General features: G+C 48.6%; 14 protein-coding genes across 14 annotated transcripts, besides 36 other annotated features; all 14 read left to right on the top strand.

The window, feature by feature from the left end:
• Window positions 1-12,632: a sequence feature (heterozygous, non-Esmeraldo-like haplotype).
• Window positions 64-91: a sequence feature (AT_rich).
• On the top strand, window positions 300-1,193 carry Tc00.1047053511837.10 (vesicle-associated membrane protein, putative; the record flags this gene model as incomplete). The annotated part of the gene is made up of 1 exon (XM_806900.1): window positions 300-1,193. One exon carries the CDS (start codon window positions 300-302, stop codon window positions 1,191-1,193), a length of 894 nt encoding a protein of 297 aa, XP_811993.1.
• Window positions 1,402-1,435: a microsatellite.
• Window positions 1,499-1,526: a microsatellite.
• Window positions 1,598-2,146, top strand: Tc00.1047053511837.20 (hypothetical protein, conserved; the record flags this gene model as incomplete). The annotated part of the gene is made up of 1 exon (XM_806901.1): window positions 1,598-2,146. One exon carries the CDS (start codon window positions 1,598-1,600, stop codon window positions 2,144-2,146), a length of 549 nt encoding a protein of 182 aa, XP_811994.1.
• Window positions 2,176-2,231: a sequence feature (GA-rich).
• Window positions 3,089-3,231: a microsatellite.
• Tc00.1047053511837.29 (hypothetical protein, conserved) lies at window positions 3,312-3,632 on the top strand (the record flags this gene model as incomplete). Its single annotated transcript, XM_806913.1, has 1 exon — window positions 3,312-3,632. One exon carries the CDS (start codon window positions 3,312-3,314, stop codon window positions 3,630-3,632), a length of 321 nt encoding a protein of 106 aa, XP_812006.1.
• Window positions 3,759-4,631, top strand: Tc00.1047053511837.40 (hypothetical protein, conserved; the record flags this gene model as incomplete). The annotated part of the gene is made up of 1 exon (XM_806902.1): window positions 3,759-4,631. One exon carries the CDS (start codon window positions 3,759-3,761, stop codon window positions 4,629-4,631), a length of 873 nt encoding a protein of 290 aa, XP_811995.1.
• Window positions 4,050-4,123: a sequence feature (T-rich).
• Window positions 4,901-4,937: a microsatellite.
• On the top strand, window positions 5,086-6,258 carry Tc00.1047053511837.50 (DNA repair protein, putative; the record flags this gene model as incomplete). Its single annotated transcript, XM_806903.1, has 1 exon — window positions 5,086-6,258. One exon carries the CDS (start codon window positions 5,086-5,088, stop codon window positions 6,256-6,258), a length of 1,173 nt encoding a protein of 390 aa, XP_811996.1.
• On the top strand, window positions 6,648-7,565 carry Tc00.1047053511837.60 (hypothetical protein, conserved; the record flags this gene model as incomplete). Its single annotated transcript, XM_806904.1, has 1 exon — window positions 6,648-7,565. The coding sequence occupies one exon, from the start codon at window positions 6,648-6,650 to the stop codon at window positions 7,563-7,565; it is 918 nt and encodes a 305-aa protein (XP_811997.1).
• Window positions 7,642-7,668: a microsatellite.
• Window positions 7,897-7,924: a sequence feature (AT_rich).
• Window positions 8,076-8,097: a sequence feature (AT_rich).
• Window positions 8,611-8,664: a sequence feature (A-rich).
• Window positions 8,803-10,056, top strand: Tc00.1047053511837.70 (mitogen activated protein kinase, putative; the record flags this gene model as incomplete). The annotated part of the gene is made up of 1 exon (XM_806905.1): window positions 8,803-10,056. One exon carries the CDS (start codon window positions 8,803-8,805, stop codon window positions 10,054-10,056), a length of 1,254 nt encoding a protein of 417 aa, XP_811998.1.
• Window positions 9,898-9,930: a microsatellite.
• Window positions 10,599-10,639: a microsatellite.
• Window positions 10,933-10,969: a microsatellite.
• On the top strand, window positions 11,347-12,207 carry Tc00.1047053511837.80 (hypothetical protein, conserved; the record flags this gene model as incomplete). Its single annotated transcript, XM_806906.1, has 1 exon — window positions 11,347-12,207. One exon carries the CDS (start codon window positions 11,347-11,349, stop codon window positions 12,205-12,207), a length of 861 nt encoding a protein of 286 aa, XP_811999.1.
• Window positions 12,388-12,415: a microsatellite.
• Window positions 12,633-12,657: a microsatellite.
• Window positions 12,633-13,386: a sequence feature (areas merged during assembly that could not be assigned to a particular haplotype. This can correspond to areas where the two haplotypes were merged or to regions with more than two copies in the genome that were merged during assembly.).
• On the top strand, window positions 12,690-15,125 carry Tc00.1047053511837.90 (protein kinase, putative; the record flags this gene model as incomplete). The annotated part of the gene is made up of 1 exon (XM_806907.1): window positions 12,690-15,125. The coding sequence occupies one exon, from the start codon at window positions 12,690-12,692 to the stop codon at window positions 15,123-15,125; it is 2,436 nt and encodes an 811-aa protein (XP_812000.1).
• Window positions 13,387-26,843: a sequence feature (heterozygous, non-Esmeraldo-like haplotype).
• Window positions 15,342-15,364: a microsatellite.
• Window positions 15,484-15,516: a microsatellite.
• Window positions 15,676-15,726: a microsatellite.
• Window positions 15,906-15,956: a microsatellite.
• Window positions 16,051-16,070: a microsatellite.
• On the top strand, window positions 16,079-17,386 carry Tc00.1047053511837.100 (amino acid permease-like protein, putative; the record flags this gene model as incomplete). Its single annotated transcript, XM_806908.1, has 1 exon — window positions 16,079-17,386. The coding sequence occupies one exon, from the start codon at window positions 16,079-16,081 to the stop codon at window positions 17,384-17,386; it is 1,308 nt and encodes a 435-aa protein (XP_812001.1).
• Window positions 17,403-17,433: a sequence feature (AT_rich).
• Window positions 17,640-17,662: a microsatellite.
• Window positions 17,818-17,841: a microsatellite.
• Window positions 18,138-18,158: a sequence feature (AT_rich).
• On the top strand, window positions 18,499-22,905 carry Tc00.1047053511837.110 (hypothetical protein, conserved; the record flags this gene model as incomplete). Its single annotated transcript, XM_806909.1, has 1 exon — window positions 18,499-22,905. The coding sequence occupies one exon, from the start codon at window positions 18,499-18,501 to the stop codon at window positions 22,903-22,905; it is 4,407 nt and encodes a 1,468-aa protein (XP_812002.1).
• Window positions 22,942-22,986: a sequence feature (GA-rich).
• Window positions 23,009-23,104: a sequence feature (T-rich).
• Window positions 23,266-23,311: a sequence feature (T-rich).
• Tc00.1047053511837.120 (hypothetical protein, conserved) lies at window positions 23,422-24,534 on the top strand (the record flags this gene model as incomplete). Its single annotated transcript, XM_806910.1, has 1 exon — window positions 23,422-24,534. The coding sequence occupies one exon, from the start codon at window positions 23,422-23,424 to the stop codon at window positions 24,532-24,534; it is 1,113 nt and encodes a 370-aa protein (XP_812003.1).
• Window positions 25,055-25,105: a sequence feature (AT_rich).
• Window positions 25,184-25,207: a microsatellite.
• Window positions 25,294-25,313: a microsatellite.
• Window positions 25,346-25,726, top strand: Tc00.1047053511837.129 (RNA-binding protein, putative; the record flags this gene model as incomplete). Its single annotated transcript, XM_806911.1, has 1 exon — window positions 25,346-25,726. The coding sequence occupies one exon, from the start codon at window positions 25,346-25,348 to the stop codon at window positions 25,724-25,726; it is 381 nt and encodes a 126-aa protein (XP_812004.1).
• Window positions 26,009-26,041: a microsatellite.
• On the top strand, window positions 26,362-26,718 carry Tc00.1047053511837.138 (RNA-binding protein, putative; the record flags this gene model as incomplete). The annotated part of the gene is made up of 1 exon (XM_806912.1): window positions 26,362-26,718. One exon carries the CDS (start codon window positions 26,362-26,364, stop codon window positions 26,716-26,718), a length of 357 nt encoding a protein of 118 aa, XP_812005.1.
• Window positions 26,773-26,800: a microsatellite.

Genomic DNA, 26,843 nt, shown 5'->3' on the forward strand with positions numbered 1-26,843 from the left:
TTTGAATGGGATGTGCCGTCTTTTCTTTGCCCACCCCACCCCCCTCGCATGTGACTGGTACGCATATATACATATATTTAAATTTATATATCACCTTGGCTATCCTGTCTCCATCTGTTGAATCGAGTCGAAGGAGAATGTTCGGGGTCGTGTTTCTTTTTTTTAATTGTTGCTTTGGGTTTGTTTGTTTTTTTGCATGTGATATGTAAGTTGTGTGTGTGCTTGTGGGCCCGTATTTTTTGTTTTGAAGAGAAGGAGAGAGAGAGGGAGGGGAGGTCAATGCGATTAGAGAGAGTGCGATGAGTTTATCCCCGTGTCCGTTCAGTAGAGATAGGCTGCAGGAGTTTTCATCCCTGCGGCGGGCAGCGCAGCACCAGGCGGAGTGGTTGGGTGAGTCGAGGTGGAAGGGCAACGAGGCGGCACCGGTGTCGCCCGCAGAGGCCACACTAAACGGCAACAGCGAAAAGGGGATGCATGGCCACGCGATGTCTCCGTGGATTCGCGCGTTGGAGCACTTTTTGGAGCTGGAAAACACGATCAACCTTAAGATTGAGCGGCTGCACGAGCAGCAGCGGGCGTTTCTCCAGCCGAAGTTTCTCTCCGATGAGGAGGAGGAGGCGCAGCGGCAACAGATCGAGGAGAATGCGCACGGCATTCAGAAGCTACTTCGGGAACTTGAACGCATGATCATCTCCGGCATGCGTCCACAGGACCCCACCAATGAGGACGAGGTGAGGGCCTCGGAAAACGCCAAGAAACACCTCTCCTCTCGCCTGTCAATGATTATTCAGTCTTTTCGCGAAGGACAAGAGCTGTACGCCACACAGCTACGGCGATGTGAAGAGAAGACACAGCGATACAAGCAGATTGGTTCATGCGAGGCGCATAAACGAATGGAGCGGGAAGAAAGGATTGCTCAATATCTTGAGCTTGGATATACGCAGGTTGATATCCAGGAACTTCTTGAAGAGGACGCGAAACAAAAGGAGCTTAGTCGCGAGGTTCAAGAAATATTGAAAAGTGTTACGGAGTTGCATGAAATGTTTAAGGAATTAGGCGCAATGGTGGTGGAGCAGGGAAGCATTTTGGATCGCATTGACTTCAATGTGCAGCAGACACAAATAGACGTAAAGAGAAGCGTTGCAGAGTTAAAGAAGGCACGTCAAAAACAAGGTGGTTGTTGGGTAATGTGAAATGTGCCATACATTTATTTGATAGTTGTTGTTTTTTTATTATTCTATTTTCCTCCGTGTATGCTTTGCTTTGTTTCTTGTCGTGTATATTTCTCGCCGCGCGTGAGTAATTATTGTGCTGGCTTCTTTACCCGCTTCTTCTCGCCTTTTTTTTTCCTTTTTTTTTTTTGGTGTGTGTGTGTTTCTTTGTGCTTATGCATGCATCCCCTGTTGTTGTTGTTGTTGTTGTTGTTGTTGTTGTTCTCTTCTGCGTGGTGCTGGGGGACTTTTTGGTGAGGATGCATTGACTCTTTGCTGTTCCATGCGTTGTTTTTGTTGTTGTTGTTGTTTTTGACTATTCATGCCCGCCACCTTGACGCACGCACATACATGTACACATACGCGTGTAGGAAGGGGCGGTTTACATGCGGTCACTAACGGAGGAAGAGACGAAGAGGCTGTTCGACAAACTAGCGCAGTACATTGGGCCCAATACAACCCACCTGCTAGAGCGCAAGGGCGAGGAAGAGGAACATGTGTTTCGGCTGCACAAGAACCGCATATGGTACATGCCGCTGCGCCTTGCCAAACTTGCCAGTTGCGTGGCCAAGTCGAATCTGATGGGTATTGGTGTCCTTTTTGCGAAGGTGACACACAACGGACACATCCGCATTCAAGTAACGGCGCTGGATTACATCGCACAGTACTCCCTCTTTAAGGTTTGGGTGAAGCCGAACCAGGAGCAGAAGTTTCTTTACGGCGGTCACGTCACACGCGCCGGTCTTGGCCGCATCACGGAATCGACGCCAAAATATCAGAAGGTGGCAGTTTTCTCCATGGGGGATGTGCCGTTGGGGTTCGGTGTGGCCGCGCTTGGAACACTGGAGTGCAGAAAGTGCGAAATGAACAGCACCGTGTTGTTTCATGAGGCAGATGTGGGTGAGTACCTCCGTAACGAGGCAGGGCTCACATGAAGGGCCATGCGCACACAACACTCATCGCCGAGAGGTAATGAAAGAAGGAAAGAGAGAGAAAAGGAAAAAAGTAAAGGGAAGAAAAATTTTGATATGCCATGCACTTTGTTAATACTTCTGCGTTTAAAAACAATGACTCTGGATGAATGAGGGGGAAAGGGAAGAAGTGTCCCCTTTTTTGTTTTTATGTGAGGCCGGGCCTTTTTCGACGACATCCAGCCTGTTTATTAATGTTGTATCCACTCCAAATGTCACCATGTGATGCCGTTATCTCCTCTTTTTTTTTTTTTTTTTGGAGGGGAGGGGAGGGGGGGATCCTTTTGTTTTTGTCTTTTTCAGCGTGCATGTTAGTTATGGTTTTTCTTTCTGCTTTTCTTTTCCTTTGCGTGTGTGTGTCCGCAGGGCTTTGATTGCGGTCCTCTAGGCCATAGGGAAAAAGATATTACGGAAAGGAGTTGAGTTATTTGTTATATATATATATTTAGGGACTGGCACGTTTTGTCCGGTGAGTAGGACGTGGAGGAATCGTGTACTCCTGCACACGATGAAGGGGGTGGATGTTTTTGCTCTGTTGTTGGGCTTGTCTCTCATGTTTATTCTCTTCTTTGCTGTTATGGGCGTTGTAGCGCGTTGGGCCAGTGGGAAGGCGCTGATTGGATCCGGCAAAGCCGAATTTGCAGACCGCATCATTTAAACGGTCACGTATGTTTTTTCAATCAGGACAAAAGGAAACGAAATGTGTACGGGTGGGCTTGACCGGGTGAAACGGTCACTTGTCCACGTGTCACTTGTGCAGTGATTGCCTTGCTTTTTTTTATTTATTGTTGAGGGATAGAGTGTTGGCAGACGGCAATGGGAACTGTCCTTGCGATGATTTGTGATTTGATAAAACTTGACGCTTACATTTTTATTGGATGAATGCAACGCTTCCCCCTCCATTTGTGTTTGTGTGTGTGTGTTGTTGTTGTTGTTGTTTTTTTCTTGAGTTTATCAATAAATATATATTTTTTGTTTGTTTGTTTGGCTCTTCCCTTCTCTCTCTCTTTTTTTTTTGTTTTGTTTTGTTCTTTGTTGGTTTGGGTGTTCCTTGTGTGGCACGAACAGAGTGAGAGCAGTGAACGAGTGTGAGGAATTGAAGCAGGCGGAAGGTCCGGAGAGTGTTGATATGTCGGCCGCAACCCAACACTCCATGGCACGTCTGCGCACGAAGATGCTCTGCGCCGCGCGGGCATTTCCAGACTACAACTTTCGCGCGTATTTTGTGCGTCTGGTGAAGGAGCAGTTCTCGGCGATGGAGCGGTGGAGCGTGGAGGAGCAGCAGCGCTTCCTGGCGCAGGAGGGCGCAAATAAATTGCGCGAAATGCGGCGCATGGCGCTTGTCAATCGGCTGTTCGCGACACATCCGGTGTTTCTCGAAAAGCGTGCATCCCCCCATTTTGGTGGTTCTAGGCAGAAGATCAAGGACACGCAAACACAACAAAAATGAAGAGGAAAGGGAGTAAAGTAGGAAGGATTTCTGTGTCCAATGTGCTCGTTGAAGGCTTGATATCGTTGTGGCCTTTCCTTTTTTTTTTTTTTTTATGTTTGTCCGCTGCTGTTCTCTTCATTTGGGATGGCTGGTCGAATATTTGTAAGGCATTTGACCCATTGGGGCTGTTGGGTTTCCCGATGCACGTCACTTCTCTGTTTTTTTGTTTTTTGTTTTGGACCTACGATTTCTGCTACGTGGGACCATAACTCGCCATGTCACTTTACTGTTCTTCCGCCGTTGTTTCTTTTTTTTCCCTCTCTCTCTCCCCCTCTCCTCATTGTTTGGGTGGGGTGTCTTTTCCCTCGGCCTGCGCCGGGGCGGTGTGGCTCTCCTCGCACATTTCTTTTGCCCTTTTTATTGACCATCTGTTCTTTTTTGCTTTTTTTTTTTTTTTTGAGTTTGTTTAGGAGTGTATTTTTGTTTTTTGTTGTTGTTCTTTTTTTCGTGTCCGGTTGTGGTCGTAGAGGGGGCGGAGGCATTCAGCGCTTTTCGATGGCAAGCGGCCTCCTCCTCCCACTTCGTGAGGCGTTGTTGTGGAGCCTTGTGTTTGTTCTCTGTGGCGCTCCCGTTGCAGAGGCCCACACGGCGGTCTTAACATTCGCTTTCGGACTCTTGCTGAGCTTGACGATGCCGATGGAATTGAAGGATATACGCCAGACGCTACTGGCCGATGTAAATGGAATATCCGCGTTGGAAAATTTTTTTAAAAAAAGGGAAGGGAATCATTTTCGGATGATAGAAACACTTTTGCTGCTCACAGCCATCCTCTCGGGCGCTGTTTTTACGCAACTGGACTGGGACGTGTGGTTTCAGGCTTGGCCATTTCCTGCCGTGATGTCATTTGCTCTGATGCGTGCACTCCTGCAACTCGTTGGGCTGCCGCGGCGGGCGCAAGGAAATATGATGGAAAACGTAATCATTAACGAAAGAGAATTGGGGCCTCATGAATTGTAGTCAAGAGAAAAAATGGTTTATGACCCATTTTGGTTCGCGCAGTGGCTGCTGCCGTCCTGTGCATGCGTTGGCGCCCTCATATTTTTCTTTCCTTTTTCAGTGAAGTGCTTCCTTTGGTAGCGTCACCGTTTTGCTCGTGATTTATGATGAAAGGGAGAGGGGAACGATGATGCGTGCATCCCCCTCATTGAGTGGTTTTTTTTTATTCCCGTTGTTGTTTTTGCCGCAGCACAGACAAGTCACAGAGGGAAGGGGAGAAGGGGAAGGGATTTTTGTGTTTCTTTTTTTTTGTTTTTTTTTTTTTTTGCGGAATCCCGTTGTAGACAAACGGAAAGGGAAGACAACTGTCTTCCTCCTTGCCGCGTATATTTTTTTTCTTTGCTGTCTGCGGGGAGAAAGGCAAAAAGCGACGGGAAAAAACGACAGACAAAGGAAGCAGGGGAAAATCGTTTGGATGGCCGTCATGCCTCCCCCCTGGGAAGCGCTGACGGCGGAAGATGTTTCGCGGCGGCTTGCCGCACTTGCCGCGTCGGCGTCCTCCGTTTTGGAGGTTGGGCGATGTTTCAGTCGAGAGGCCGTCTTCTCCACCGGCAGCGCGGCGATCGACCGACTGCTACCAGACGGCGGTGTGGCGTGCGGAACGGTGTTGGAGATATTTGGCCCGCCCGCCGCAGGCAAGTCGCATCTCGTGCAGCAAATGGTGGCAGCCTTCGCGGCGCGGGGAAGCGTGCAGTGGACGGCGGCGACAAGGAGCAGAACGGCGGTGGGAGGCAATAGTGTCGACTCCCAGCAGCAGCAGCAGCCACATGAGGAGGTAGAGGAGTCAAAATGTGGGCCGTGTGACTGGTCCGTCTTTCTTCTTGTTTCGGACCCATCGTCCGTCAGCCCGCAGCATATTCATGAGCTTCTAAAGAAGGCCCTTGCGTCGGCAACGGCAAACAGCGTGCAGTGCGATGGCGACGCGGATAGCCTCCCGTCAGTGATGCTGAAGAAAATAAAATTTGTGCCTTTCACAACACCAAATGATTTGCTGGTGTTTTTTCGCTTTCTCAGCCGTGTGGAGTACTTCGAATCGTGTCATCATGCAAACCGACGTCGCGTGCTGGTTGTGGTGGATAACGTGGCGCGTCTCTGGGAACATCCCACGTGTGGGGCGACAAATCATGCACGTCATTGGATGGCGGCTGCGCTTGTACGAGAAGTGCGCAACGCCATTCTGATTGGTAATGGTTGGAGGGATGTGGGAAGCGGCGACGTGGAAAAGCGTGAGCGTCATCATCATGCGCATGACGCGAGTGTCAGTGGCCAGGAGGTTTCTGTTGATTGCCGTGGGGGAAGTGTGGCAGTGGTTTTTGTAAATGGGTGTACAAGCGTGTACCACAGAAAATTAGCAACGGAAAGGACGCTGCCATCAAAGCCATTGGGTGTTCCTGTGTGGCTGGCGGCGGCGGCTGATGTTCGCCTCTTCGTGGAGCCCCTTTGTAATGCGGATTTGTTCCTGCAACATGATAGGAGCAGTGGCGACTTCTGTGGCACGCAACAGAGTGAGCACGCCGCGAGGGCAGCAATGCGCGTCCGCCTCGTAAAGGGTGGTCGTACTGTTGGCGGTGAAGTAACGGCGGTGTGATGCGTTTTATGTGTGTCTTTGCCTTTTTCTTGCGTGTTGGAATCCACTTGTTTTATCCTCCCCTGGCAATGCCGTGGGCCGCTTCAGTGTGTTGTCAGGGCCACTTGCCCCGTATTCTGGGGGGAAGCCAAGAGCCAGCCATGTTTCTCTCACAGAATTGTTGTTGTGGCCACGGGGCTGACGGCATTCGACCAGCGCCCGGAGCAACCGCATCGTGCCGGGAAACAGTTTTGACACCATGAGGTCTGAAGGGCACGTGCAGACCGTTGGATTTGTTTGAAATCTAAAAAAAAAATGTTTAAAAAAAAACTCTTTTGTTTGTCTGCTTGTTGTTTGTTGTTGTTTTTTAATTCTTTTTCTTTCCTGTTGCCTTGTTTTCTCATTCTGCGATGGCGCATGCATGCAGGAACACAAATTACAGGGCTCGCTGGAGTTGGATGCCCACCATCGTCATTGATGGCTTGACGATTCGTCTTGCCTCAGAGCTGCAGAATACATTCAACCCGAGTTATGCCTTTGGATGCAGGGAGCACGGCAGCTCGCTGGCACTGCAGGAGTCGTCGAGCGGTCATCTGCTGTTGCCCTTCGATGCGGAGGGGAATGTCATTGTCACGCCAGGCAGCCACTACCGACTTGTTCTTGTGAAGGAGCAGGAGACTGTCCAGGAGACCTCCGACAGTCCGCTCCCGCAGCAACACCGACGGCAGCAGGATTCAAAGCAGCAGCCAAAAGAACTGCAGGCAGCAGCAGCAATAGGGCCAAAAACAAAAACAACGGTAGGGAATGGCAAGCATGCTGAGGAGAACGGCAAGGCGGAAGAGGCGGCGGGAGAGTCCCACGCTGGCGCGGGAAAGAAACGGCAAGGGCGGAAGCGCAAGAACGAGGCCCCGGCAGCGGCGGAGGATCCGACTGCCGCGCCGCAGCCGAAGGAGGACAGGAAAGAAACCCCGCACGATGATAAGAGCGAAAAAAGCGATGATGTCCCGCTTTACCGCACATTTGGCAGCAATCAAACTCTTGACGTCACTGCGACCGCAGTCCCCCCTGCATTTGCTGCGCATCGGAACGGCTCGCCGAAGGGACATGCAGCCACAGCGGCCTCCTCCATTCCTGATCAGTCCGATGATGACAATGTCCCACTGTCGACGTCTTACGCAAGGAAAAGAAGAAGGCAGGAGAAGCAGGCACCTGCACCCGATGCAGCCGCTGTGCCCCTCACTGGTGTAGAGAAGCCGCTGAGTCGCCGGCAGACCAAACCGCCCCGTAGAGCTCCCGTGGCGACACCCAGTACGAGTGAATCGGATTGATTTTCCCCATTTTTTAATAGCGCATGAGAGGGGGGGGGGGGAGAAAAAAACGAAGGGAAGTGACAACGAATAAAAGATATATATATATACATATATATATATAGACACATTCGCAACGGCTGAAGACCCGAGGATCTTTCATAAAGGAGGCTGCGATACGGTAGTTTTTTTTTTACTGTTTACATATATTTGGGGAACATGTGAGCGTGTGTGCAGGAAAAGGAAGACGTAATGGAGGCAAGAGTCTTTACAAACATTTTGTAAAGGAGCGAGCAGTGAGATTTGTTGTTGTTGTTGGTGGTGGTGGTGGGGGAGGAGGAAATGGCAAGAGATAAAAAATATATAAAAATAAAAATAAAGTATTGACGCCGTTTTGTTGTTGTTTTGTGCCAGAAGGGGTGGTGGGGAAAATGTACCCGTTGAAATGTCATAAACCCACTCCCTGTTTGTTTTATACTCTTTTGAGCGGCAGTGGTGGTTGTGTGTGGGTGTTTTCTCTTCCATGCGCCCTTTTTTTATTATTTATTTTTTTGGTGGTGGTGGTGCATTTTTTTATTTATTCTCCCCGGCGATTGCCGGCATTTTTGTGTTGCGGGGAGACGCTGCAACTATTCATCCTCTCCATCGCACTTCCCTGTTTTTGCCCGGTGGAGAAGATGAGGGTGTGGAGGATCAATCAACTGCCTGTAGATTTTTTCTTCTCTCTTGGGAGAGGGGAGTCGTCTTTTGAGTGCATGTCTTTTCCTTTTCCTTTTTTTTTCTTTCCTGCGCCTCCCGTCGGTGGTGTGTGTGTGGGCGGGGCGGGGCAAGCAGGGCCTTTGGGTTTTGAAGGGAAGCGAGAGGAGGAGGGGGGAAGGAGCAAGGAGGCACGCACACACCAGAGAGGGAGAGAAGACAGGACCGCCACGACCCCATCAAACAGGTGAAGGGCATAAGAAAAAAAAGAAGAAAAAAACAAAATTAAAAAAGTGAGGAGGAGAAAGGAGGAGGAGGAGGACGGGGTGCCTGTTTGCCACAGGACAAAGAAACACACACACACACTCACGAAACGAAAAGAAGGAAGGGGAAAACAAATTCAAAAAAAAAAAAAAAAAGGAAATTTAACCGAACGGAAGTGCGATCTTTTTTTATTGCTATTATTTGTTATTTCCTTGCTCACTTATATATAGACTACTTTTTTTTGTCTGTGTGTCTGTGTGTGTATTTGGGTGAGGCCATAGTGTGAACTGCACTCAACATGAGTCATCAAATACGGAGTTTGTCCGAACTGCAGGAGGAGGTGAACTCATTGGATAGTCGCTACGTATTGGAGAAAATCATTGGTGCCGGTTCGTATGGAATAGTAATACGTGCCAGGGACACACTCAATGACAACGAACTTGTAGCCCTCAAACGTGTAAACAAGGAAATATTTGAGGAGATGATTTTGGCGAAGCGTGTGTTGCGTGAGATTAAGTTACTTTCATTTTTTAACGATGAGAATATTATTGCTCTTCGAAACATTCTCACACCGCTTGACAGTGAAGATTTTGATCACTTCTATATTGTCATGGAGATCATGGAAACAGATCTGAAGCAAGTGCTACGCACTGGCCAAGAGCTGACGGAGGCTCATGTTCAGTTCTTCATTTATCAAATCCTCCATGCATTGAAGGTGATTCATACCGCTGGGGTTATTCACCGCGACATCACCCCAGCGAACATTCTAGTGAACCAGAACTGTGATTTGAAAATATGTGACTTTGGTCTCGCAAAGGAGGAAAATGACCGTGGAGAGAACATGACTGACTACGTGACAATGCGCTGGTACCGAGCACCGGAGCTTGTGATGGAGGACAAGAACTACTCCGCGCAAATTGACGTCTGGGGCGTAGGGAGTATTCTTGGCGAGCTGCTTGGTTCACGACCGCTGTTCCAAGGCAAGGACCGTGTGCGACAACTCGACAAGATCATTGAGGTGATTGGCACTCCGTCCGAGGAGGATATAAAGTCCCTCGGCTCACTGCCGGCACAGAAGTACCTCCGCAAGAAGGAGACTCGTCCCCCACTAGACTGGCGCGCGAAGTACCCGAAGGCGTCTGAGGAGGCGCTCGATCTGCTGAAGCGCATGCTCGTCTTTCACCCCGATAAACGCATCACCGTGGATGAGGCTCTTCGGCACCCGTTCCTGGCGGAACTTTACGACGAGCAATACGAAACCATCAACATACCCCTTTTCAGCTTCGACGAGCAGGAACAAAAAACGGTGCATGACGTGAAGAAGGCGGTGTACGAGGAAAGTGTGATGTTCCATGAAAAGTACCCCAAGACCGCACCGCGTCATCGGCAGTTACAGCAGCAGCAACAACAACAGCAGCAGCAGCAGTGTGGCTCCGCCCTTCCGTCTATGGATGTCACCGGCGAGGGGCGCTCGGCTCAAAGGACGATTGAACGAGACAACGTGGAGGATGTAGACAATGGCCGATTTGACGAGATGTTGGAGGCGTCTTAGATTCCATTCATAGAAAACCCAAGAAGCGTACCGAAGCAGGAGCCAAAACGGAAGCGAATGGGAGGGAAGGGGAATTTTTTAAAAAGAGAATAAATGAGGACGGGAAAAACCTATAAAGAATAGATAGCCCTTGAAGAAGGAAATATATATGTATACATATGTATGGCTTCAGGAAACGGGCAAATAACACGAAGGAGGAAATGGAGAAGGGAGGACAGAGGAGAAAAAAGGAAATGCGAAGGGAAGAGCGAGGGTGTAGATGTAATATGCGTATATATATAGACATATATATACGGGAGGGTGTTGATAAACGAGAGAAGGAAGAAGGGCGGTTTGGATGAATGCGGGAAAAACAAAAAAGGAAAAAGAAAAGAAAATGTGTGTGCGTTTTCCAGGAAATAAATGCGTTTTGTTTCTTCCTTCTTATTGTTTTTGTCTTTTTGTCTTTTTGTCTTTCTATAACGGGATTGCATAGATGTTATTTGACGGCGCATTGATGAGACCCCTTTTTGTTGTTTTTGTTGTTATTTTGATTTGCCCCCCTCTCTTTCTCCCTCTCTCTCTCTCTCTTTTCCTCTCACTCAGTGTGTGGGTCGCTCGGTCCGTCTATGTGTGCTGCACGTCAACGTGGGGGCAAGTACCGCCTCTGATGTTTTCTTTATGCCTGCGTTCTGGCACAAACTGTGGAATAAAAAGCAACTGAGTGGAAAGTGGCACTGACACGAGAGACGATGGAATTTCCCTCTCTTTCTGCTCATGCGTTTTTTCTCTCTCTCTCTTGTTGTCGTCGTTAGGGAACACACGACGTCCATCTGAAGAAACCCTTTGGATTGCGAATTCTCTGGCTTCTTATGTTTATCTCTTTCTTTTCCTTTTTGTATGTGTTTGTGTGTTTGTGTTTGTGTGTGTCTGTAGGCCCTTGGGTGTTTGGGCGATGTGGTGCGTGTGATGGGTGGGTAGATATGTGCTGGGGTGGTGTTGTGTTGCGTGGCTCTCATCCCATAATTTTCTTCATTATTTTTTTCTGCTTATTCCCATTCTTTATTTTCCCCACATATGCAACGTTTGATTTATTGCGTGTGTGTGTTTTGTTGTTGTTGTTGTCTTGTTTTTTAGTTCTGCACGCTTTGTGTGGGTTGTGTGCGTAACGGTCGGGCGAACCGTCAGTCAGTCCGACATCCGTTTATCCCACGGCTGTGCGTGAAGGGGCAGAGCCCGCAGGGAACAGAAGGGGACGGGGACTGAACCAAGAGAATAATAAGAAAAAAAGGAGTTTTTTCTTTGAAGGTGATGGCCTGTCGTTGGGGTGGCCATCGCTTTGCCCTTCTGCAGAAGCAGACTGCGGCAGGGTACATGGCAAGCGCGGGGAAGGTGGGAAGTGAAGAGAAGTGGGCACAGGCGGCGATGGAGTATCTGCACGAAAAGAGGCACTGCAATGACAGTCGAAAGCGGCAGCACGATGTGGACAACGAGCGCCGTATTGCGCTTGCATTCGACCGCTACTGTGCCATCGGTGAGAAAAAATTTGCGGCTCGCATGTCCCGTCTTGCCGCCCGCATGACGGAGGCTCTGGAGGCGATGGCGGAGCTTGGCATGGAGCAGGCGCGTGAGGAGGCACTGCTGCTTTCTTCTGAGCAGCCCCCTGGCAACTACCGCCGCCCCTCGTTGACGCCACCCGTTCCCGGGTATGAGCCGGGATACGGCCTGGATGTGCCGCAGCTTTCCTCGCAGCAAGCGGAGTATCCGCCAATTGTTCGTCCCACAGATGCGTTGGAATTTGGCGCCAACGCAGACCCTTCTTTTCCGTTTGTCGACGCATATCGTGTAGAGGATCTGACAGCGCTTTGTGCACGGGAGCTGGAGGAGCGGCATGGCGAGATACGCGAGGCTGCACCATTGACAGGGGTGGAAGGCGAGGCGTGGGAGGCGTATGTGGCGTTACAGAAAAAGGCCCTCGCCCGGCAGCAACTCATCTTTGACCTCTGCAATGACCCAGAGCTGCGGGAAAAGTATGACGCAGATGCCGAGTTTCGGGAGCAGCAGTGGGCAGAGCGTGGTATGTTGCCGCTTGAGATTAAAGAAGAAGAATTACGGGAGGTGGAGCGTCACTATGCACAGGAGCCCGCGTATCATGCGTTTAGAAAAATATGAGATGATGAAGGAAAAAAGGAATTTGGACAGTGGTGAAAAAAACACATATGGGTAAGTTTGGCTCTTCATTTGTGGGGGTATATATGTATATGTATATATACAGAACAAATATGTCTGCTTTTATCCAAAACATCTTGTCTGACTCTTTATGCGTTCTCTTAATGGTCTTACCACTTTTTCTTTGTTTTTGTTTTTGTTTGTTTTTTTGCGCATCTGTTGTTTTCCCATTGTTATGTGCTTCTACTGGCTCAATAATGGAAGTTGCCACGTATCGGGAAAAAAGAGGTGCTGTTAGGAACAGTCCCGGCTACACCCATACACCATATTAACACACACGAATAACAATTTACGGGTTGGGGAAGCCGAAAGGCGAGCGCACTCACACTCACATACTGATATACATATACATAAATACATACAGACATATAATAATAATAATAATAATAATAACGACTAGCACATATCAGTGACGAACGTGAAACATGAATCTTCGAGGTGTTGAAGATAACGCGAGGCGGGATCCTCTGTCCAACACGCAGAGCACCTTAGTTGAGGTCTCCTCTGAAAATCCCGCCATGACAACAGAGAGACCTTGGGGTTTTCTTCTTTCTGATAAGCACCGCGTGTTGTTTCTCTCAGAAAGACGGCAAATCACGTGTGGGAGATCTCCAAGGTGTGACGTTGTCCTGGATGACCCCCGAATCAGTGCGGTTCACTTTACCATTACCTTTTCCGTCGAGGTGAGCGTGCCGTCACCTGGCGGGCGAGGTCCGTATCGTCATCCGAGCCGGGCAACTCGACCACACATGCCCTCAGGTACTACAATAACAATGGGGCAACCCTTACTGGGTTCGCAGGACAATTTCTTTTCTTTTCAAGAGCAGCACGATGACGCGCATCATCACTCACGGCTGCCACGCCAACGTGCCTCAGAGGTGAGAATCTATCTTGAGGACCACAGCAGCAATGGAACGTACGTGAATGACACGAAGGTAGGAAAAGGTCGACGCTGTCAGCTACAAAGTGGAGATGACATTGGCGTTGTGGCCTTTCAGCAAAGCAACTTGAGTGGTGGTGGCGGGGAGGAGAATGGGGTTGGAAGCGCCACCGACTCCTTTTCTTTGGTTCCCGTGGATGATGTCACCACGTTGTCAATTGGGTTTCCAAATACAATTTACGTTGAGAAATTTTGTTTTCAATCCTACCACTTGCTAGACAACGCCGTGGGTTTGGAAGTTGGTGGGCGGAAGAATACGCAACAGGGACCAGGCGCAGGAAAAGAAAGGGAGTCTCTCAAGCAATCCGTAAAGGCACCGCCTTTTCCCCTTCAGTTACAATGGGGCTGTCCAATTGCGCGCGGTGCAAGCAGTGTGGTGTATGCCGGCATGGACGTGGGCACCGGTCGGAGGTTGGCATTGAAAGTACTTCAAGATGACGGTTTTTCCTCCCCGTCAAGTCCTCGAGCTTCAGTGATGGAGGGGCCGCCTGGAACCTCATGGAAGCCGCCACGTCAAATATATTCCTCGAACGTTTATCAGAAAAATAATGAAGCCTTGCATGGGTTTCCTGCCTTATCGGATGAATATTTGCGGGAATTCTACTTTCTTACGTACCTTACCCACCATCGCATTGTGCAGTGTCTTGGGGTGAAGAAAATCCCTCGGGGAATATGTATCGTTTTGGAGTACGTTGCTGGTGGAACTTTGCAAGATTTGATTAAAAATTTTGGGGCCTTTAACGAAAATGTCATACGTCTTTATACGTTACAGGTGCTGCAAGGCATGGAGTATCTTCAATCCCGCGGTGTGGTTCATGGTGATCTGAAGACTGCCAATGTGCTGATGACGGAGAAGGGCAACCTTAAAATTAGTGACTTTGGTACAAGCAGGTTTGTTCAAACTATTTACGTTGCCGATTCTGATTCAGATCTGTTTCCGGGTAGAGGCTCTGGTTGTCCCACGCAGGGTGCTGAGAAGAAGCTTTGTGGGACCCCAATATATATGAGCCCGGAGCTCATTTCTACACAGGAGTCCACTTTTGCCTCAGATGTATGGGCATTGGGGTGCATGGTATATGAAATGGCTATGGGCGTCCCGCCATGGGAAGAACTTCATGACTTGTCGCCACACATTGTCGTGTGGAGAATTGGTGGAGCCAAGAAAGGACCAAGCCTAGACTGTCTGCGCAGATGTGGGGCCAGTCCAACGCTGCTTAATTTTTTGGAGTGCGCCCTTCACCTGGACTGTAAAAAGCGACTCTCAGTGGAAGAACTGCTGAAGCATCCTTTTATTTTGGGACAAGCGCCCATCGTGTGTTCGCAGTCTTTCCCATTGTTTTCCCCATCGTCGTTGGAGTGGAGCCCGCGGATGAACTCTCCGCGGATGCAGATGCAGCTGGCAAATGGCAATTTGGGTACTGCCGTCAATGGAGAGAAACCACTGCGCGTTTCCGAGGAAGATGAGCCAAATTATGGAATGGTGTTGGGCGGTGAATTCGGAGATATGCCGCAGCAGGAATTATTACAGCCGTTGCTGGAGTTGGGTGGTCCCGCGGTGGTGGCGGAAATGCGTCCGAATCAATCCAATCACTGCACGTCATCTTCGAGTCAGGCCGCCGGGGCCGAGAGTCACCAGGCTATCACCTGCGAGCCAAATTGCAGGTGGAAGTTTGAAAATAAGAGCTTCGTGCAAACAGAAAAAAGAAGCAGCGTGACAAATAAAGATGCGTCCTCAGTGCGGATCCCGCGGCGGCGTCTAGAGGGTGCGGTCTGCTTGCGACAAGGGCGTGGCAGCCACGGCTCCATGAATAGCATGGATGCTGTCCGTCAGGGCGATAACATTCGTGATGCAGCAGCCGCACTCACATCCTACGAAATAACAGCAGAGTTTTCGAGACTGACGGGGTTATTTGGAGAATAGGTGGCATATGATCCCCCATATTTGCTTATTCCACCACATTCGACACATTTATTTGTCTTTTTTTTTGTTTATTGGACTTAATGTCTTTAGCGCCAACCCATGCGCACGCGCTTTGTTGTTGTTTAATTCCTTTTTTTTTTTTGCCAATTTTTGGAGGGGGAGGAAACGGTTTTTTATATTCTGTTGTTGTTGTTGTTTTCTTTGTTTTTTATTTGTTTATTATTATTATTATTATTATTTTGTGTGTAGACGAGAAGAAAAGTGGATGTTTGCATCTTTTTATAGCCCTCTCTGTGCGTAAGTGGGAATATGTGTGTCAGGGGGGTAGCTTCTTTTATTATTTGTGTGTGACTCTTGCTGTTTGTTTGTTTGTTTGTGTCTGTGTGTTTGTGTTGGGAACCAAATGCATCTCGTTTGCTTCTTATCACTGCCTTGCTGGTCACTCTTTTATTATTATTATTCCCTTTTTGTTTGTTTAATTTTTTCTCTCTTCTCACGGCACGGAATCAACAAGAGCAGGAATAGAGGGCGATTAGTCGAACTCACAGTCACACACACAGATACACACATACAATATATACATACACATATACATATATACGGCCAGTTGTTTCCACCCACTTCTACGGCTCTCTGTGTTCGCTGTTCTTCCGTTGGGTTTGGGAGGTTGAGGAAGAGAGGGATACCAATTCTTTACTGTCCACGGCCAGCATCACCCCTCTCCCACCTCCTGGTGCAGACATCATCGGCTAGTTCGCCTGCTTCTTCCCCCCCCCCCCCTGTATGTGCCTGTGTATGTGTGTGTATATACATAAAAATATATATATATATTGGCGTGAGCTCTTTACATAATATTTTTGTTAAATTTTAAACAAGAGATAAAATAAAGAGTGGGAAATTTATTTACATCACAGTTAGTATTTTTTTGTTGTTGTTGTTGTTGTTTTAAACTAATGAGCCAGGGTGGGGTGCTTGGGAGTGCACTCATCCTTGCCGTAACGACGATTGGTGCGGGTATTCTCACACTCCCATCTGCCTTTTCAGACGCTGGTGTGGTGCTTGCGTTGGTTGTGCTGATTTTTGTTGCACTACTCACAGTTGTGTCCATTGATTACATGGTCATATGCATCGATAAACTTGGGGTGAACTCATATGAACAGATCAATCGGGAGCTGCTTGGAAGGTACAATGAGGAATTTGTACGGTGGATGTTGCTTGTTTATAATACCGGCTCTGCCATCAGCTATCTGGTGATTCTTGGAGAACTCATTGAGCCGCTGCAGCCCGCTATATCGCTTCACTTTCCTTGGCTTGTCACGACAAAACATACGCTTTTTGTGTTTTGGATTTTTGTTATTCTCCCGCTGTCGTGTGTGCCGGATATTTCCTTTTTGCGTGGTGCTTCATTTCTTGCCATTGCTGTGACTTGTTTTATTTCATCGCTTGTGGTGGTGCGTTATTTTGTTCCCAACGGGTGTGGCGGCGGCGACGATGACAATGTGTCGCAATGCTCTTCAGGAATGGGAACCTCCGACGCCGTATCGTGGTTCTCCGGCAAGCATCCTTTACTGGCTTTGCCAATCATGATGTTTTCCTTCGACTGTCAATCACTTGTTTTTCAGGTTTACTCCGGCTTGAAGGAAATGAACCGACGGAATATGATGCGTATCTCTGTCATTAGTCTTCTTCTCTCTGGGACCATTCACGCCGCGGTGGGCATGTTTGGCTACCTAGGTCACCCAACCGATGTCCGTGAGAATGTCATGAGTAACTTCGACCCGACGACAGACACTTTGTTTGCGATTGGCTACTCTGTGTACGTGATTCCGGTGAATCTGGCGTTTGTGATCATTCTTTTTCCAACACGTGACGCCATTTTTCTAATGTGGTATGGTTATAGCTCGGCCACAGAAGCGGTGGATAGGGGGTATGTCACGGACAGTGGTTTAGAGAAGTATGACGCGTGTCAGCAACGTATACCCACACGTGATCACCTTATTGTGAGTGTCTCGCTTTCTGTTACATGTCTCACGGCGGCTTTTTTGGTGCCGGGTGTTGTATCTGTGGTGGCATTGTTGGGTGGTGTGTGCAGTAGCAGCTTGTGCTTCACCTACCCCGCACTCTACCGCCTCCGGCTACATAAAACTGGGATTTTGCCCTATACGAAGTATTGGGAGCGTCCTTTGAATTGGGTTATGTTGATCTTTGGTCTTGTTGGTGGCGTTCTCGGAACAATTGTGGCGGCCAAAGAGTTTTTCTAGTGCTTTTATTCCCTTGTAATAATAATAAATAATAATAAATAATATATGTGTATGCTTGTATGTATTTTGGTTGGTTGGTTGGTTTTTCCCCTTGTTTTTATTTCTTTGGCCCTCGGTGTCTTGCATAACTGTGTATACATTTACGCATACATGCATGCACCTGGGTGGGTGTGTAGGAAAGACTGGTCCACACCGTTGTGCATACATACATTTGTACACCTTTGCATTCCTCTCCTTTCTCTCTCTCTCTCTCTGTGTGTGTGTGTGTGTGTGTGTTGGTTGTTGAACCACAAAGAAAAATAAAAACAAAAATGGGGGAATGCAAGGTGCCATGGTGGAATTTTATAAATGAACATTTTTCTGTTTCTGTTGTTAGAGTGATTGATCAGGCAGAAGAGGAGGAACGGCAAACATGAGCGGATGAGACCCTCTTATTATTATTATTATTATTATTAGTTCGTTCCTTGAAAGCGACCCGCACCCGTTTATTTTTTCTTTTCTTTTCTGTGCGTTTTGGCTTTATCGCTGTAAATAGGAAAAGGGAGGGAGGGGAGGATGTGTGTGGGTTTCTGCATTTGGAACGACAAGTTGGGTGGCGGAGGCGGAGGTGCCGTCCTTCCTTTGAATTAACTGAGTGATTCCTCGTGAGTGTTTTTGCGCACAGACATGTGTGCCTACGTGTTTGTTTGTCTGTGTGTGTTTGACCTGTCATCATCACGCGTTGTGTTGGTCGATGAATATTTCTCTCTTCTATTTATTTATTTTTTTTATTGTGCCTACTTTACTGTGAATGTCCTGCACGTGTGTGGGGTCCAGTTCTTGTGCGTGGTGGTATTTGTGGCACCGTCTGCATCCGTGCACTCCGCCTGATACACACACACGCGTAGAGGCTCACGTAGTATTGGCTCTTTACGGCTGACGGTTGGCAGTAAGCGAGTGCCGTGGGCCGTCACGAAGCGAGGAGACGGAAGACGCAGGGAAGAATAAGGGCTTGTAGGAGGGGAACGCGAGGCGTAGGGGAGTTAGGACGTGAGAGAAAGGCATTCTTGAAGGAGCAGCGAGGAACGCACAGAAATAACGAGGGTCTACGTTTGTAGGGTGTGATTGGTGCCATGCAACTTTCGCGCCGCCTGCCTGAAAGGCGGGGTGGCAGTAACATTCATCTCTTGGAGTCTCAGGAGATTGTGGGCTCGATGCTCACAGATCTTCAGAACCCCCTCTCTCCGCGGACAGTCGCCGTGGAGCTGTCAAATGAAATAAAGACGCTGCCTTCTAGTGTGGAGATGAAGGAAATAAACTGTGGGTTATTTGTACACGACGTGGTGGGTATGCGTCCCAAGGGCAATGCACTGAGCCGTCGCACGACACCGCCACACAGCTACTGCAGTTTGGACCACCAGTTACCGACGGAGCTTGTATCCGTCATCATGAGTTTTTTAGATACCAGAAGTCTGTTCCAATACAGGGCTGTGTGTCGCTCGTTCAACAATGCGTTCTTATCCCACGGTATTCAGAGCCTCGCCCCGTCTCTCACTTCTGCGGCGATGGACCCTACTGTGGGAACAGACACATTGACCGGGGTCATGCGCATCCGCGAGGCAATACTCGAACGGAGAGAACGGGTCTGGTCGCATTGGTTGGCGAGTTACATCGCAACCAGACTAAGTCCGAATGTGGAAGAAAAAACTCTTCAAAAAATGCAGCTAGAGGGCAAGGCTCTGGGGGCGCAACTGCGCTACGAGCGGAGGTCCTGTCGCCGTGCCAGAGAAGAGTGGCTGGGGCACCAAGCTGATTACTACCGCGCGCGAGATAATATCCGCCGTAACTGGTTTAACGTCACCTCTTTGGGTTTTATTGCGGGCTCAGGAGTTGCCCCGGTCATTCTGCCCGATGGAACGCTATGCATTAACGATCCAGCCGATACCATTCTTCTGTTTGTTCGGCGGGATCGTGGCATGCTTTCATGTGTCACGCGGCGTGCCAAAGGGAAGGTACCCTCACGGGCAGCTGAGGCGCTTCGAGACTTGTGGTGTCTTTTTGATGAGATGACTTTTTCATCGCGACTGAGCCTGATGTGCTATGATCCCTACATGGACGCGCTTCGGGTGGGACTTGAAAACAGCAAAATATTGTTTGTAAAGGTACGTAGCGCTGTTGTGGCAGGCCTCAAAAGACGCCTGGAGTCGGAGGTGGAGCGGGAGGAGTCACCCCCATCGCCTAAAAAACGAGTGCCTCGTCTCCGCACACGAAATAGCCGCGAAGGAGTTGAGGTGGTGGCTCTTTACTCCACGGCAGGGGAGGCTCTGGCAACATTTGCTCCGGTACACGGAGATGCCGTGGGACTCCCCGACTACGAGTGGAGCGTGGCGGAGATGATGGCCGCTACAAAAAAACACGGTTTTAATTTGGATTTCAGTCGTGTCATTCTCATCCGGCACGACCAGGACGTCACTGCCTCGTTCATCTCCACCAGTGCAACTCCCGATGTGTGCTTCACCGAAAAGGACGTACTGGAAATCGTTGCGCTGCGGCGTACGCTGGCAAAAGGAGGCCCCAGTGCGGACAGCAATGAGCGGGGCAATGCGGCCGGGGTCGACGGTTCCCATTCCGTTTCTTCAGCCCCCGCAGAGGTCATTGTCGGGTGTGGAGTGACGGGCTCCGCGGGGCTTCCCTCTTCCGACGAACCATTTGGAAACAACGACGGTGGAACAACCACGCCGCCCATCAACCCGACGGAAGACGGAAGGTCGGCAGTGGAGGTCAACGCAGCCGACACAGTTGACATGAAACAGGTGGTTAAGAAGTATGTGTTTGCGGTTTTTAATGAGCAGGCAACCCTGTCAGCTGTGGTGGCATATACGCGCGAGGTAGCCATGTTCACTTTTGGCGCACACACCAGCACGTGTCTTGGAGTAGGCTACACTGGTGAGGCTAAAAGGGTGTACATGATTCAAGCGCCTGTGTTTCGGCGTTGTGAAACCACCACAAGAGAAGCCATAGAAGAAGGTGAGGCGACAGTTGCGTGTGTGACAGCACACAGCATACTTATTTGCCAGCAGTTGATCTTTCGCGCCGTTGAGGAGGTGGAGAAATGTGTCTACAGTGACCCTGACGATGAAAAGAGTGGAGGAGACGAGAAGCATAAAAGGAAGAATCGAAAGGGTAGTGCCGCCCCGCTGCGTCACTGTACGTGGTATTTCCTAAGGGGTTATTGCTATAGCTCTCCTTCGAGGGAGATGACAGTACTGAGGGAGGTTTCCTCCCCCAGTCTGATGGCCTTTTTGAATCCAAGGCCTTGGCTTCAGCAACACGTGATGGCGTTTGCGGACTGGTGCCGTGAGAAAAAAAACATGAGACAACAACAGCAGCAACAAAACAATCCACCACCGCACCTCAAATACTGGTGGTGCTCCCTACGAGATGGTCATCCGTACTTCCGTGTGCCCTTTATTTTATATATAACGAGGTACATGCCGTTTATTTTGTTTCAGCGCCAGTATATCGCTTTGGATAGACAGCGAATTCCCTCGGAGGAGCAAAATCGATTTCAGGAGGTTCGTATCTTAGAAGATGTGTCGCAGTTGAACTTATTTGTGTCATCTATGGCCCTCTCACCGTCGCATGCCTTTTTTCTTCTTGGAATGGTCAGTGGTGCAATCCTCCTTCTCTCCCCATCGTGTGCCGATGCTCGTGACGACCCGCCTAAAGTGAGTTTTGTAGAACCCGAAAGGCCCTTCTCGCGATTAGAGGAAGCATCCACTCGTACTACATTTGCCCGGATTAGGAGGAGACGTGGAATAATGGGCATGCAAAGAATTACACCGCCGCACAATGAGGAAAACAGCGAGGAGCAAGAACAGGAGGAAGAAGAAGACGAGCATGTTGCGTTGACGACACCGCATCCGCCATCGGAGCCCTTAAGTCATTTATACCGGACAACACCAATTCGAACAGAGGAGGAAATCCTGCGGCAGAGCAGACGACGTCAGCCGTATCTCCACTCGCTTACAGCTACACAAGTATTTGGTAATGGCTTCCGCGAAGACACATTTATTCAAAAACTGCAGCGGGACACGTCGTCTGTCTTTAGGTCCATGCAAGACAGGTTGTCGTCAGCAAATAGCTTGCCACTTCACGCAGTTTGGATCATCGCACCACGTGGAAACAGTCAAATCTCTAACGGAGCGGGTGTCCGGAGCATGCACTTAGATGAGTGGAAGCTCACGACACTCAGTATGTCTTTTGAGGTTGCCTTGTACGATCTTACACCAGAATCGAGAAGTTGGCAGGATGGAGCTTTGGTTGTGCCGCTGTTGACAATTAGCCCCTACAAGCGTCACCCACTGCGGGATTTTCCCGCGCCGAACGAGGAACCGTGGTTTTGTGCAAAAATGCGTCGCATGTTGCAGTTTGCGACGAAGCGTCGATTTCTTGAACCGGAAATAACGTGGCGTAATGGCCTGTTGGTCGTCTCCAGTATTTTAGGGGGGAGGCGATATACAATTTTTGACTTTGGTGTCGCCTTTCGCGATCCCGACAAGAGGATTAAAAAGGGGGAGGAATCCGCAGTCGCGTACTCGGCAACACAAAAGGAATACCGTCAATGTACTTCGGGTCTGATGCTGTCACTTCCAATGGGCGGGGAGAATGTGGTGGCCCTCCCGCGTCACTTTCCACTTCTACTGCGATGGGAATTTTTGTCACTTATGGTTCTTGTGGTGCGATGTTTGGGTATTTTTTTTGCTGCTGTTTCCATTACACTGATGATGCTGCGGATCGATGAGTACATTAGCATACCGCACTGGAGTGTGCTGCTTCTCTATTCTCCCTTTGCATTGAATGTTGTGGTGAGCGACATCCTTTTGTACGACCCGTATTATGTTAAGGGCTGCGGTGTGCCTTTCTACATACGTATCCTCTCAAATTTACTGATGTTTGTAGTGTTCCCTATTCTTTTTACAGTCAGGCGCGATGCATACGACAGATTTCACCCTTCTTGGGTTCTGCTGACTATTCCGCTTGATGTCTCCATTGCCCTTGCGTCTGTGCCCTCCCTGTACATCGCTGCCCGTCAATCAGAAAGTTTTTGGGGTTGCGTCTCGATGAGACGACTAGGAGACTTCTTTGGGCAGTTTCTTTGCATCATTTTCATTGTGCTCCTGTCGATGTATTTTGATGGACCGTCGGTGGAGAATCCGTCAAAACCAAAATTTGATCTTCTTCTTGCCTTTTTGCCTTTTTTCTTACTTCTTTTTTTTGCTTTTCTCAGGGCTATTATTGAGTATTACAAAACCCGTAAAAGGGCCTATGCTTTTTTTCTCATTTATGTTCTTCTGGTTATTAGTGTTCCCGTAGGTATGTTTATATGGCAATTTAGTCATTACTACCTGGCAGTTTCCAAACGCAGCAGCGTGGTACATGTATCGTTGATTCAGACATGCTTTGCAATTCCCGTTTTTATTCTGTTTTTCTTTTTTTGCGTCACACTCTCTTCATTCACGTTACTTGTTTCTTGCTGAGTGCTGAGATGTGTTAGGGATGGAAGGAGCTTTTGAAGAAAAGGAGTGAAGGGGGAGGAGGAGGAGGAGAGGAGAGGAGAGTGATTGTAATCAAAGTTGTAGCTTCTTCTTCCTCTTCTTCTTCTTTTTGTTTTTTTGTTTGTTTTCTTTTTGCTTGGCATATTTTCTCTTTTTTTTTTTTTTTGCTTTTTTGCTTTTTGCTACAAATATGTATACAAATACTCCTATGTATACACATGCATGTATGCTTCTTTGATGTTCATCCACGGGTCTGTGTGTGGCTTTGCCTTCATCATCAAGAAAATTACGCACTATGCGTGAGGCGTGGGTGGGTGGTGCAATGTGTGCAGTCGTGATTGCTTTCTTCTTTTTTTTTTCCTTTTTTTCCTTTTTTACTTTTCTTTTTGTGCGGCAGATAAAAGTCGGGGGTGTTTAAATCCACTCGCTTTCTTTGCAGAGATTTTTACACACATTCCACGCACCGGCTGCGCGGTAGAGGGGAAGAGAGGGTTTCTAATGAGGAGCCGATTGCCAATTGGCGGTTCACTTGTGCATATTCCTCACAATTGCCGCGTACCGGCGCTCGCCGTATCTCTTCATCACCAACAGCGGAGACACCTTTATCAACGCCAGCAACAAGACAAACACCAAAAGGAGGAGCATTTGTGTGCCAGTGAGTCGAATGGCGGGGACACGCCGGTGGGCAATCCGCGGTGTCCGGCCTCCACATATGCCGGCGTGCGTGTCGGGTCGTACATCTTGTCACCAGTCTTCGAGGAGTATCATTCTCTGTGGCAGTGGCGAACAGTGATGTGGCGGGAGAAGCTCCATGCCGTGCCCTTTCTTCTGTACTGTGCTCCTGGCGTTCCCCTGCGGCATCCGTTTCTTCATGGCACGCTTGTTGAAAGTATCACCACACCAGCTGCTAAGGGTCGGCTGAGAGAAGCCGCAACAGCTTCGAAGACAACGGAGTTTGGCGTGAAGCAACGCTACATGCCACTGGCGGTGCCATCACCCATCGGAATGCTGTACCCAACCACTTCCGGGACGTCGGCCTGTCACCCCGCCGCTAAGTGGGTCGATGAGTTGTTTCATTTTTTGGAACAGGGAGCGGCGCAGACGGCGGGGGTGCCGAATTCTTTCTCCAGTACGTACACAGATGTCTTCAAGAGCGGCGACGCGACAATTTCCTCCCTGCGAGGGCAAACTTCTTGGAAAAAACAACACGACCAGAGCCGCAACACCGCCACCGCCACGGATTTGAAAGAAACTTCGGGTAGTGACAACAACGTTCATCACAGTACGCAGCGCGTTTTGCACTCCAACTGGAGCGTTCCGTTGAAAAACCGAAACGTCATTGGATGTGGTCTAGCAGAAGTGGTGCTGGCCATTGATCGCTATGCGGCGATGTTGGCACGGCGTGAAATCACTTACTCAAAGGCCTGCTGGGCGGTGCTCGTGGACAGCAAAGCCGACGTGCAGCCGTACCTGCGCAGCAGTGCTGTGGCCATTGAGAAGGAACTCATCGCGGCGACGGCGGCACATGAGGCCGTGACGGCTGCGGTGGGCGATCCTGCGAGACGGCCGCTTCTTAAGCTGGCGGATTACCCTGCGCTCGCCCGCTGGTAGCGCCCCCTCGTCTCCGTTGCCTCGGCTGTCATGTTTCCTTATTTCTTCTTTTTTTTTTTCGATTATTTTCACAACAGGCACAGTTTTGGTTTGTGCAAATTATTTTTTTGTTTTTGTTTTTGCTTCTCACACAGAATGGACGCGGCGGGTTGTTGTTGGCCTCCCTGCCACACCCACAACCGCTACAACTAACTTCTTTTTCTTTTGCACACTTACTCGTTTATATTCTGAAACACACGCACACAAAGTCTTTCTCTCTCTCTCTCTGTGTGTGTGTGTGTATTGGCCTCGTAAGTCTGAGGAGGGTGGGGGCCGACAGGCAATCCTGCCACGTGTGGGTTGGTGACAATTTCTTTTCCGTCTCTTCTCTCCTTTCTTTTTCCCCCTCTGCAGCACACACTCTTTAGGAGGCAAACTGAAAACCAAAACAACTATTTACATACATAGGAAGTGAATCCAATTGAAAAAAAAAAAAAAAAGGGTCCTGTAAGACAAGTGGTATCTCACATAACAAGCTCAGTATATATATTATATATTATATATACATATTCTTTTTCATTTTTTTTTTTTAGTTGACTTTGCTTCTCAAACTCCATACATACTGTAATAAGTAAAAGTTGATTTGTTTTTTGTTTTTTTGATTTGGTTTTGTGTGTGTGTGTGTGTGTGTGTGAGTTTAATTCAGCGTGTGCGTGGTTGCTATCATTACTGTGATTGTATAATATTCCGTACGGCTGTGCGAACTCAGCGTCGTCTCTTTTATTATTATTATTATTATTGCTCTCCCCTTCTCTCTCTCTCTCTCAGATCGATGCCACAATCGAAACCAAGAGCCCGTCTGTTTGTGGGGCAACTTAATTTTGGTGCAACGGAGGATGACATTCGTGCCATATTTGATTTCTATGGTCATGTATTGAGTGTTAACTTGCTCCACGACAAGTCTAAGAATCGTAGTAAAGGCAGCGCATTTGTGGAGTATGGCTCAACGGGCGAGGCTGACTGTGCCATCCGCTCACTTCACAACCGTTACTACATGGAACGTGATAAACCACTGCAAGTGTCGTACTGTGAAAGATCGGAATTGATTTCTCCCTTTGGATGGCAACAGGCGCTGCAATTACATCAGGAGAACAGCGCGAATCCTCCCCCACCTGACCGATCTCTCCCCACTCCAGCCAAACGTTTGTTGTGATGAAAAGTAAAAGAAACAGGAAAGAGACGAGAATTGGATTTTTATTCTGAAAAAAGAAAAAAAAGAAGAAACCCTTTTTTTTTTCCGGGTTTATATATCTATATATCTATTTACTTGGGTATGTAGGCACATATGCGCATGGAGTAAGCATTGCAGATGAGAGAATATTTTTTTCGCCCACCTTTTCCTTTGGTGGGCATGCGTAGTGTAGTTGAGGAATGCCCTTTGCTTCGATTTCCAACAAAAACCTCTATGGCACACCAGCAGCAATGGAAGTCACCATTTTGTTTTTGTTTTTTTGTTGTTGTTGTTTTTCTTATCTGTGCGTGTGTTATTGCTCTGGCACGATGCATTTAAACTTTTTTGAAGCATGCGGATAAGGCACATGGGAAAAGACGCCGGTAGCCTTCTTGCTCTTTTCTCGACGAGAGGCAGAGCGGCAATATTGCTTCAAGTGTCTTAACTTTTTTGTTTCTCTTCACATGCATACGCCACTGGATGCTCTGTTTGCTCTTTCTTTTTTTTTTTCGTTTTTGAGGTCTTCTGCTTTTTTTTTCCCTTGCGCAGTGTTTAGGGCAGAGTAGGTGGCGCGGAGCGGTTACAAGAGGCATTCTTGTGTCTGCTTTCCTGTATTCATGGTGCTGGGACAGGCACGTCTGTTTGTGGGGCAGCTGAACTTTGATGCAACCGAGGAAGACGTCTGCGCCCTTTTTGACTTCTACGGAAAGGTGCTCCACGTGAATGTACTTCGCGACAGGACAACCAACCGCAGCAAGGGAAGTGCATTTGTGGAGTACGGATCGACGGAGGAGGCCGATTGTGCCATCATGGCTCTGCACAACCGCTACAACATGGAGCGCGAGAAGCCCCTGCAGGTGTCGTACTGTGGGAAGTCTGAGGTAATCTCCGAGTATGGCCGGGAGCATGCACTCAGGCTCCACCGTGAGAACAGCGCGAACCCTGCCCCTCCTGAACGAACAGTGCCACAGTGAAAAGTAACATTTTTGGAAAGTAAATGGAAATGCGTGAAGGATCGGTGTCTGGGTTATATATATATAAGTATATATATATATAACGTATCATTTATCATCTTGCTTCTTGAGAGTTAACTCCGACT

This window comes from Trypanosoma cruzi, genomic scaffold (assembly GCF_000209065.1).
Source record: "Trypanosoma cruzi strain CL Brener 1047053517173 genomic scaffold, whole genome shotgun sequence".
Classification (NCBI taxonomy): Eukaryota; Euglenozoa; class Kinetoplastea; order Trypanosomatida; family Trypanosomatidae; genus Trypanosoma; species Trypanosoma cruzi.